General features: G+C 34.1%; 1 protein-coding gene and 1 long non-coding RNA gene across 2 annotated transcripts in view; one reads left to right on the top strand and one right to left on the bottom strand.

Annotated features, from left to right (window-relative positions):
- Positions 1 to 7,906, top strand: part of LOC144976980 (uncharacterized) — a 57,994-nt gene extending 50,088 nt beyond the window's left edge. The window contains exon 4 of the mRNA XM_078921637.1: positions 3,712 to 7,906. Within this exon, the coding sequence (XP_078777763.1) occupies positions 3,712 to 4,008 (297 nt within the window). The 3' untranslated portion in view covers positions 4,009 to 7,906. The remainder of the gene's footprint in view (positions 1 to 3,711) is intronic.
- On the bottom strand, positions 5,856 to 8,864 carry LOC144976981 (uncharacterized). The gene is made up of 2 exons (XR_013646210.1): positions 8,676 to 8,864; positions 5,856 to 6,582 (listed from the first exon to the last, which is right to left on the bottom strand). It is a non-coding gene; the product is annotated as an uncharacterized LOC144976981 (long non-coding RNA).
- Positions 8,865 to 12,500: the final 3,636 nt, after the last annotated feature.

Genomic DNA, 12,500 nt, shown 5'->3' with positions numbered 1-12,500 from the left:
GCTGTCTGTCGGGAAAAATTGTCATATCTATGGGCGTAATGTCTCATCCTTCATTTTAAATAATGCTGTTGGCTAGGGACCCTTTTTAAAGCGCTTTGAGCACGTTTAGTGGATATTACGCCATATAAATGCTTATAACGTGTTCTTTTTATTTGCGACATCGCATCAAACCGGAGTAAATCATGTATTACAAAATAACTATAATATTAAAATAATCAGAATAATAATACACTCATTCTCCTCAAAAATGCAACACATAACCAGTTTACTGCCGTCGGTCAGTTGGTCAGAAAACTCGTCCTTCAAATATCTATCGATTTATATGACTTCGAGAGATCCCATGTTTTAGAGGTTTTGTCAAGATGAGGGTTATTTAAATTGATCTATATTTAAAGACGAGTTTTCTGGTCACATTTTAAGATAGGCTACATGTCTTTCCGGAGTACGAGAATTAACTAGTTAAAACTTCATCCGAGTTGGCTATGTTGGACTATGAATTCAATTTGCACTATCTATCTCACCCTGCGATAGTTAGGAATATGTTGCTGCTTGAAGCTTATAGAAATAAATGACAATAAGGAATTGAATCGAAGCTTCAATTCAATAAACGAAGACAGATAATGAGGACGTTTCGGATTTTTCCTTAATAAACAAAACACGATGAATGAAGCTCCAAAGACGAATGAGAATGACGTTATTAAGGAGAACAGTAATGATAATTTAAACAAAATCATAAATACGTGGGTCTGTAAAATTGACAGTTCTATACAATAGACAATGTGTCAATATATTTTGACTCGTGTTGAAATAACCGATGAAGTGTGGCCCACTGAATACATTCTGTACTTTTATGTCAAGTTGAACTAAATTCCGAATATTGAATTTTAACCAGTTAACTTGCAACTGCAATACTTTGGAAAGACATGTATTTATGAATTTGGCCAGAAAACTCGTCCTTCAAATATCGAGTAACTACACGAATAAAGTTTCATAATTTAGAAATGGAAGTCAATCACTATCTCTAGATAGAACGTTTGAAACCAGGCAAAGAACCCGTTACCGCAGAGTGCTGTATTTTGACGAGGTTGTCGGGCGAGTTCACGACTGTACACGAATGCGGTAACGAGTTTGCTGCCTGGATGGAACGTCATAATAGTATTGCTATGAGAGACCATTAGAATATGCTGCCACCTGGATAGAACGTCATAATTTTGTGATGTGACAACATTTAGACACCGCTGCTGCCACCTGGATAGAACGTCATGATTTTGTGATGTGACAACATTTAGACACCGCTGCTGCCACCTGGATAGAACGTCATGATTTTGTGATGTGACAACATTTAGACACTGCTGACACCTGGATAAAACGTCATAATTTTGTGATGTGACAACATTTAGACACTGCTGCCACCTGGATAGAACGTCATGATTTTGTGATGTGTCAACATTTAGACACCGCTGCTGCCACCTGGATAAAACGTCATGATTTTGTGATGTGACAACATTTAGACACTGCTGCCACCTGGATAGAACGTCATAATTTTGTGATGTGACAACATTTAGACACTGCTGCCACCTGGATAGAACGTCATAATTTTGTGATGTGACAACATTTAGACACTGCTGCCGCCTGGATAGAACGTCATAATTTTACTATAATTTTATGTTGTGAGACAATTAGAAGCTTCTAGACAGAACGTAAGCATTTTGTGACTTAAGAACATAGGAAACTGGCAAGGGGAGGATGCCGTTTGAGACTGGTCCCGAGTTCGATCACAGCAAAACGAGTTTATATTCTACTGTTTTCTAGCACTTCTCTACCCACTTAATTTTATTTGTTACTTTAGCATTTGGCATTTATTTGACTTGAGTGGACTTATAAGCCTTTCGCATCTCTGTTATCGGACTAGGACGCCTTGGCTGCCTCCAGCAAGTCGTGCTTTAGGTTTAACTCACGTTGCCGATCCTCATTTCTATCGTCTGCAGTTCCGGAAGATCCTCACTGTGGTTGATATTCATTCTGTCGCTGATCTTCCAATGTTCTTAGATCTTGGTTGAGTCGGACGGAAAGGTTGTTATTGGGTTTTCTTTGAATAGGTTTCCACACAACATTAGCCACACCTGGAACAATACTCTTTTGAGGCGATGGGTTACACACATTAGGTTTAGCACGGGTCGTTATTACTGATTATACAGCATTCGAGAAGATGGACCGACAATACTGCGTACTCTGGAAAACCCCATATTTTAAAATTTGGCCAGAAAACTCGTCCTTCAAATATCGATCGATCTGAATGACTCTCATCTTGGCAAAAAATTCTCAAACCTGGGACTTCGCGAGAGTTTTTGTTTTTCTCGCCAAGATTAGAGTCATTTAAATCAATCGATATTTGAAGGACGGGTTTTCTGGCCAAATTTTTCCAGATTACGGCAGAAGTCAATGCTTTTCTGGTTTCCTCCAAATCCGACACTTCATATCGATTCGAACTCCGTAAGCCACCCATGGCGTCCTGTTCTGCTGTACTCTGAAAAAACACGTATTTAAAATTTTGGCCACAAAACTCACCGTTCAAATATCGATCAATTAAAATGACTCTCATTTTTGCAAAAACTCTCAAATATCAGACTTGTGCTGTCCCACGTTTGAGATTTTTGCCACGATGAGAATAAATGTAATCGATCGATGTTTGGAGCACACGTTTTCTGGGCGAAATTTTTGATACGTATTTTTTCAGAGTGTTGTTCTGGGAATTCACGACTCATCTGTACAATCAAGACTTACAATACCAAAGGACTCTCAATGTTGATTATCGAGATAAAGAAAACCTTTAAGTAGATCAGGGTAGGAACAAATAGGGCTAGATCTAATGATGCACAAACAAAATGTATATATATATATATATATATATATATATATATATATATATATATATATATATATATATATATATAATGGTTTAAGGCAAATATCAATGCTATTGCTTCACCTAAATGATGATGGTGATGATTGAGATTATTCACTTATTATTACTATTATCACTATATTAAAATTTATTATTATTATTATTATTTTATTATTATTATTATTATTATTATTATTATTATTATTATTATTATATTATTATTATTATTATTATTATATTATTATTATTATTATTATATTATTATTATTATTATTATTATTATTAATAATAATTATTATTATTATATAATATTATAATAATATAATAATAATAATTATATATAATAATAATTAAATAATAATAATAATAATAATAATATAATAATAATAATATAATATTAATAATAATATAATAATAATAATAATAATAATAATAATAATAATTAATAATTATTATTATATTATTATTATTATTATTATTATTATTATATTATTATTATATTATTATTATTATTAATATTAATTATTATTATTATTATTATTATATTATTATTATTATTATTATAAATTTTCTCTTTCTTCTCTTCTTTTTCTTCTTATATATTATTTATTATTATTATTATTATTATTATTATTATTATTATTATTATTATTATTATTATTATTATTATTATTATTATCTGGACTCGAACCCAGGACCTTCCGACCCGAAGGTGAATGTCATACCACTAGACCACATTACTGCACACACACACAAAAAAATCAAAACAAACTTTTAGTCCTCTTTTCATATTTCTTTCTTTTCAGATGACGCTTATGCTGTTCTCCATCACCTTTATCTTCTTGATATCCTGGATCCCTCCATGGTCCCTTTACCTCTGTTTCCTGTTGAACCATCAGCCCTTTGAATCCCACCTAGTGATCCGCATGGCATACCGATACTGGGAGAAGATGACGCTGCTGCAATATTGCTCCAACTGCATCATATACTACACTTTTAACCCTGGATTCAGGAAGAAAATGAAAAAGCTGATGGCGTTTGTCTGGGAACGGATCTGTTGTAACCATTCAAACTTGGATCAACCAAAGCCGTGTGAACTTTGAAAAAAAGGATTGTCAAAACTTTTTTCTTAGTTTTTGACCAGGTCGCAAACTACTCTTTTCAATTGGTTCATAGAGAAAATGAGCAAGTTCATTACGCTCGTGTTGGAAAGAATCTGTAGGCATTCAGAGAGCGTAAACTTGGATCAACCAAAAGCGTCTGAATTCTGAAAAAAAGGATTGTCCATGAGTTTTCCCCTCAGTTTTTGACCTCGTTACAATCTATTTTCAATGGATTCGGGGAAAAAAATGAACAAATAGATGGCGCATGTGTGAGAATGGATATGATGTAATAATTCAATAAGCCTAGACTTGGGCAAACAAAGGCGTGTGAACTTTGAAAAAAAGAATTGTCATAACCTTTTTTCAAAGTTTTTGCCCACGTTGAAAATTATTTTTAATGTGTTCAAGAAAAAAAAGGAACAAGACGATGACGCATGTGATGGAACGTATTTGATATAAGCATTCAAAAAGGATACGATGGAACAAATCTGTTGTAAGCATTCAGAAAGCTTTAACCTGGAACTATGAAAAAAAGATTGTCTATACCTTTTACCCTCAGTTCTTGTTCATATTTCAAAATCTGTCAATTGAATTACGGAAAAAGAACAATTAGAAGGCGCATGCGTGGGAACAAATCTGCTGTAAGCATTCAGAAAGCATAAACTTGGATCAACCTCTGAAAAACGACTGTCAAAACTTGTTTACTGTTTTTGATCAAGTTGTAAATTATTTTTAATGGATTCAGGAAGAAAATGAACACGATTACGTATGTTATGGAACTAGTCTGTTGTACGCATTTTATAGGGCGTAAACTTGGATTAACCAAAAGCGTCTGAACTTTGAAATAACGATTGTCTATTTATCTCCCTCGTTTTTAACAACGTTGAAAATCCTGTTCAAAATGACCAACAATATAAAAAAACCGCATAAACTCTTGCAAGTGGTCGGTTTATTCTGCTTGATATGTCAATTTATTACTATACTGAATTACAATACTACGGTCATACATTTAAGAAATATTAAATGGTTAAATAACAAAAGATTGTATGATTAATTCTAAGACCCAGTGTTGGGCCAAGTTCCTTATACACATTGCCATACACAATCAGATGTGAATTATTACCTCACCATGGGCAGTAACAATATCTTTGTAAACCTGCCACTTAAAAAGGATGGCAAACGGCGACAAATACACATATAATAATTGATTCTTGGTACCAAGAGAATATATTGTGAAGTCTGTTAAGCAGGGTGCAACCGTGGAATTGTGTTATAAAATTGTATATATTAAACCATCTATCCTTTTTAGGCGGGCAAGATGTAAATAGTATTTTTTACTACCACACTCTAACAAAATTATTTTTTTTCCATTTTGGTCAGAAAACTTTTGCTTCAAATATCGATCGATTAAAGTCAAATTTTTACTAAAATCTTCTTTAAAATATCTCGTATTGGACTTTTTTTTTTGCACAATTTTGACAAGTTCGTCTTAACCGATCGATATTTGAAGCAAGAGTAACAGTTTTCTGTCCGAAATGAAAAAGATTGATTACCACACAGCAGTACTGGGATGTTCATATTCTTTATTTGATGTCAAATTAGCAAGCAGACACTAATGTGAGGTAAAGATCTGAAAATGTGAGTATTGAATAGTGCCAGACAAAGCAAGAAAGAAAAATACAAGAAAATAACTACCCTAAAAAACTGCACGCCTCATTCATGAACAATCATTCAGATCTTATTCTTTACACGATGGCTAAATAATCAGATTAAATAATTCTCTTAACTCACGACTACGTGTTTAGTAAAAACATTTAAAAAATCATAAACAAGGCAAATCAAAATTGAAGTCTGTTGTAATTGAGTTTAGATTTAATTGGCTTCAGGTGGAAAATATCTCTACAACACCGACGTCTTCTGTTGTTTTTTTTTTTTCGAGATTGATATGGGTAGGTCTAGCGGCACTTCTCTTTATTCTTAGTATTTTGTCCGTGCCCCACGTCTTTCTCCGGAAGACGGCAGGGGACGGCAGTGCCGGGTCGTCGGAGTCAGTCTCCGGTGTGGGTTAGCCCTTAGAGTCCATGAAACACAAGAGGTTTTCACGGATTATGGAACAAAACTATTTCAATTAATTTGAATCTTAATTGTAGTATTGTTGATATTTCCACCTTTCTGTATCTCTTAAAAGATTTATTTCCACCATTGCTTGATTCATGGATGTTTGTGTATACACATCTTTCATTATATCAAGTGTATGCATGCATGTATGGATTTATATCTGTGTGGTCCTTCAGAGCCATAGGCCCATGGAGCTGAAGTTTATACCTGTTTCTATAGCATTAAACGGACAATGACAATTTCTTGCTGCCCTTTGGATATGACACTAATCTATTACAAAGCTCTTTCTGTGAGATCTAACAGACCCAGCTCTCAAATCAATTCTGGGTGGACAGAGTGGTTAAAAAAAATCTTGACCTCATCTGGTATCGATTTATGTCTTTGATATCATTTTTATGCATGCTTGTTCTTGCATTTGTGAGCCTGATGGTTTACTTGTGATAAATGTTGAAAGTGCTGTGAACAAAAATATTTTTATCAGTTACTCTGGATTAATAATGAAAAACAAACCAAAATAAACCATGGACAGTCAGATACCAAAAAATACTAGAAATTGTTTCACAAAGGACAAAATTTGTTGATATACTTGTTTCTCGGTTTTTAGACAATTAAAAAACCTAATTGAATTTCAGTTTGATGACAGATTATCAACTTCTGAAATTACTTATCTTTATCTAATACAGAAGAACTGATGAAAACAAATTTAGGGTTTTTTCCATATCATTTCAAAATAACCTTAAAGAATTGCCTTTTTATGTCAAATATAAGAAAATTTTATCTTGACACAGCGTCAAGTAAGACAAAATATCGATTAATTGATAAGAATTCATCGGAATATTTTCATTGTTGTTAGCTTTCATAATAGGCTTCAACAGTCGTGACGTCACTTGCCTCGTAATGGTGCATAGTAACTTAGTAACTGTTTCTAAACTATTGGCAAACGCCCTTATGAAATACTTCTCCGACGAGCATAAAAGTGTATCCCTAAAGGAGAAAAAAATTATAAATCTGATCATGTTTTAACTTTTATACATTCGGATCACATGACATATTATAAAGTTCTAGCCAGCAAGAAGAATAAAATGTACCGATTTTCCTTGTTTAGAACCAAGATTCTTGTCGCTGGGCGGACATGACATCAGACTATTGAATCCTATTATTCATGACTTTTGTTGCATTACAAAATAAAAAAAAGGTGTCACAAAATCTGAAAGATACGAGTCCATGAATTAGAAAAACAAACACAGCCGAGCAGGTACAAAAACCCATTTCATTTTGGCCTGTACGTGCCTTCCAAGACATGCCCCTCTGCCTCAAAAATTGGTTTTATGTCGGGTTGATTTAGATGGTTAGAATTGATTTTATGGTCAAACTTTAAAGAAAAACTAATGGGGAACCCGGAATATTTTCGTATACATAAAGGTTATTACGAACAAGTACTTATCCATTTTTATTATTATATCACTGTATTGTGGAAATTAACATTCATCAAGAGGAATCTTTTGAGGCATCAATGATCAAAGTCGGTCAGTTAATAAAGTATGTAGGTGGAGGCAAATGAGCCAGAAGACGAATAACAATATCAAGGGACGGATCATTATGCCCCAGCAGATTTTATAAATAATCATTTGAGTCGACGAGTGATAGAATTACCCTTAATTTACACATAGTTTGCAAGTTACTCAATATATCTCAATATATATAAAAATTGTTTTATAATTTTGACATTTGCTTGTAATTCTGTGCTCGTTGACAATTTGAATTATACGGAACAATTTGACCTCCAACCTTATTTTTTTATTTTACAAATAATAGATTGGGATAATTTCATATGTTTTATTTGGAGATCAAAGTGACAAAAACTGGTCTCACATGTCTATTCATTTTTACTTATAATCACGTGTATCGCTCTGGTTTACCCCAACAGAATACCGTTTTGAGATGACATGTCTCATATATGTGACCACCGTCTCAAAAATGTATTATGTCGGGCGGGATGAATCAGATTCTTAAAAGTGACTGTGGAATAAAAAAATAAAAATATCGGAAATACGATCTTAGGGACATTTGCAATTTGAGAAATCGCATTCATTATTTACTATTGAAAAAAATATTAAATAAAGTTATGTGGTCTAGTGGTATGACCTTCGCTTTCGGGTCGGAAGATCCTGGGTTCGATCATCGCTCGGCGCATAGTTGAGCCCTCGGAAAAGGCTTTTTACTCACATTGTCTCACCGTACTCATGTGTAACATGAGTACCTAGCTGTTAACAGCGTTGTCTCTGTCGGAAAATAAATTGTAATATCGCCTAACAGGCGTCATGTCTCGTTCTGCACCTTTTGTAAAGCGCTTTGGGCACGTTTAGTTGATATTGCGCTCTATACAGAAGCTAAAAAAAATCACGATTGTTATCTATCGTTAAGAATTTGACTTCCAGGTCATAGTTCATTCAGACATAATACCGTCACGTATAGCCGATCTTCTCAAATTTTTATTTTGTCGGGATGAACCCAATGCCCAAAAAAAATGAGTTTTAAATCACACTCACTCACTCTATCCCATGACCTGTTGGTCGTCGGGGGGACTCTTGGGATGCAGACTTCACGATTCGACGCCACTCATCACGGTCTTGGGACTTCCTCATTAGATTGTTCCACGTCAATCCTGTCCAATCTTTAATGTTATCCTGCCACACTTTCTTCTATCTTCCTCTTCTTTGGCAGCCTTTTACTGTGCCCTGCAATATTGTCTTGCATAAGCTTTCATGTCTTAGAGGTGACCAAACCAAGACAATTTCCTTCTCAAATCAGTTTGATTAGAAAGGCGAGATTTTGCATAAATATTCCAGGAAATAATGTCCATCTATCATCATCAATAAAACTTATAATATTATCTAAACTTTAAAATAGAATTTCATATTTTTTGATTATAGTATCAGTTTTTAGCATTTAAACCACCACGACATAAGAACAATTTAGGGCGATTTGCAATCAGTCTTTGAAATTAGATAAAGCTCAGATTGCTTAAACCTTGTTTTAAATTTAGGGTTTAACAAATTTTGACAAGTTGAAGTCGATCTTAATTCGTAGATATTTGATGTTGAAGTCTTTGTGAAAAAAAATGAAAATAAAGCGTTCTCTTTGATTTTTTTTCGGCAGGATTGTTTTGTATTTAACTTATTCCTTGCCTCTTATATTTCGTGTTTTAACGAATACAACTCTCTTTACACCAATTTTAACCAAACAAAATTAATTAAAAAACACAACCAAAAAGCAAAACAGGACAAATACCAGACAACCCCCCCCCCCGGTCACCCCCAAAAAAACAACAACAAAAATCAATCCAACAAAAAGAAAACAAGACCGAAGACAAACAAATAAAAAAACTTAAAAACAAACAAAAACAAACAATAACTTGCTACATTAAATTAGGAATGACAACTCCGAATATAGTATTCCATGAAAGCAAAACATATTATTTCCAAGCATAAAAGTGTATCCCTAGAGGAGAAAAAAATTATAAATCTGATCATGTTTTAACTTTTATACATTCGGATCACATGACATATGATAAAGTTCTATCCAGCAAGAAGAATAAAACGTACCGATTTTCTTTGTTTAGAACCAAGATTCTTGTCGCTGGGCGGACGTGACATCAGACTATTGAATCCTATTATTCATGACTTTTGTTGCATTACAAAATAAAAAAAAGGTGTCACAAAATCTGAAAGATACGAGTCCATGAATTAGAAAAACAAACACAGCCGAGCAGGTACAAAAACCCATTTCATTTTGGCCTGTACGTGCCTTCCAATACATGCCCCTCTGCCTCAAAAATTGGTTTTATGTCGGGTTGATTTAGATGGTTAGAATTGATTTTATGGTCAAACTTTAAAGAAAAACTAATGGGAAACCCGGAATATTTTCGTATACATAAAGGTTATTACGAACAAGTACTTATCCATTTTTATTATTATATCACTGTATTGTGGAAATTAACATACATCAAGAGGAATCTTTTGAGGCATCAATGATCAAAGTCGGTCGGTTAATAAAGTCTGTAGGTGGGGGCAAATGAGCCAGAAGACGAATAACAATATCAAGGGACCGATCATTATGCCCCAGCAGATTTTATAAATAATCATTTGAGTCGACGAGTGATAGAATTACCCTTAATTTACACATAGTTTGCAAGTTACTCAATATATCTCAATATATATAAAAATTGTTTTATAATTTTGACATTTGCTTGTAATTCTGTGCTCGTTGACAATTTGAATTATACGGAACAAGTTGACCTCCAACCTTATGTTTTTATTTTACAAATAATAGATTGGGATAATTTCATATGTTTTAATTGAAGACCAAAGTGACAAAAACGGGTCTCACATGTCTATTCATTTTTACTTATAATCACGTCTATGGCTCTGGTTTACCCCAACAGAATACCGTTTCGAGATGACATGTCTCATATATGTGACCACCGTCTCAAAAAGGTATTATGTCGGGCGGGATGAATCAGATTCTGAAAAGTGACTGTGGAATAAAAAAATAAAAATATCGGAAATACGATCTTAGGGACATTTGCAATTTGAGAAATCGCATTCATTATTTACTATTGAGAAAAATATTAAATAAAGTTATGTGGTCTAGTGGTATGACCTTCGCTTTCGGGCCGGAAGATCCTGGGTTCGAGCATCGCTCGGCGCATAGTTGAGCCCTCGGAAAAGGCTTTTTACTCACATTGTCTCACCGTACTCATGTGTAACATGAGTACCTAGCTGTTAACAGCGTTGTGTCTGTCGGAAAATAATTTGTAATATCGCCTAACAGGCGTCATGTCTCGTTCTGCACCCTTTGTAAAGCGATTTGAGCACGTTTAGTTGATATTGCGCTCTATACAGAAGCTAAAAAAATCACGATTGTTATCTGTCGTTAAGAATTTGACTTCCAGGTCATAGTTCATTCAGACATAATACCGTCACGTATAGCCGATCTTCTCAAATTTTTATTTTGTCGGGATGAACCCAATGCCCAAAAAATGAGTTTTAAATCACACTCACTCACTCTATCCCATGATCTGTTGGTCGTCGGGGGACTCTTGGGATGCAGACTTCACGATTCGACGCCACTCATCACGGTCTTGGGAGTTCCTCATTAGATTGTTCCACGTCAATCCTGTCCAATCTTTAATGTTATCCTGTCACACTTTCTTCTATCTTCCTCTTCTTCGGCAGCCTTTTACTGTGCCCTGCAATATTGTCTTGCATAAGCTTTCATGTCTTAGAGGTGACCAAACCAAGACAATTTCCTTCTCAAATCAGTTTGATTAGAAAGGCGAGATTTTGCATAAATATTCCAGGAAATAATGTCCATCTATCATCATCAATAAATCTTATAATATTATCTAAACTTTAAAATAGAATTTCATATTATTTGATTATAGTATCAGTTTTTAGCATTTAAACCACCACGACATAAGAACAATTTAGGGCGATTTGCAACCAGTCTTTGAAATTAGATAAAGCTCAGATTGCCTAAACTTTGTTTTAAATTTAGGGTTTAACAAATTTTGACAAGTTGAAGTCGATCTTAAATCGTAGATATTTGATGTTGAAGCCTTTCTGAAAAAAAAATGAAAATAAAGCGTTCTCTTTGATTTTTTACGGCAGGATTGTTTTGTATTTAACTTATTTCTTGCCTCTTATATTTCGTGTTTTAACGAATACAACTCTCTTTACACCAATTTTAACCAAAGAAATTAATTAAAAAACACAACCAAAAAGCAAAACAGGACAAATACCAGACAACCTCCCCCCCCCCCTCCCGGTCACCCCCAAAAAAACAACAACAAAAAACAATCCAACAAAAAGAAAACAAGACCGAAGACAAACAAATAAAACACTTAAAAACAAACAAAAACAAAACAGAACAAAAACAAACAATAACTTGCTACATTAAATTAGGAATGACATCTCCGAATATAGTATTCCATGAAAGCAAAACATATTATTTCCAAGCAGGCCATGGTTCCCTTATCTCATTTTCTTCTGACCGAGCTCGCCACAGCCAATAATCGCCTGTCTCAATTTGGAGCTTCGTCGATAATTATTTCCCTTTTTTTTCCCGAGATTATTTTTCGTGTCCTCCAAGGTTAGATACTATCCTCTTTAGTGGAAGGGTTGCCCTCAGTGACCTTTGACATTTGACCTAAAGTCATTATTCATTGTAACTTCCAGTCAAATGAGTTGTTTGTACTTCCACCGTGTTCTACTAATAGATTTAGACTTTTAGGTTCCCACCTTCATCTGAAGAACAATATGGGAACCGAATACTTTTGTGCCCTTGGTCTGGATTATTAGTGAGGTACTTAT

This window comes from Berghia stephanieae, chromosome 7 (assembly GCF_034508935.2).
Source record: "Berghia stephanieae isolate SIO BIC M18660-M18661 chromosome 7, UCSD_Bste_1.3, whole genome shotgun sequence".
Lineage (NCBI taxonomy): Eukaryota > Metazoa > Mollusca > Gastropoda > Nudibranchia > Aeolidiidae > Berghia > Berghia stephanieae.
Note: the sequence above shows the minus strand (reverse complement) of the source record. Positions and strands in the feature narration are given on the sequence as shown.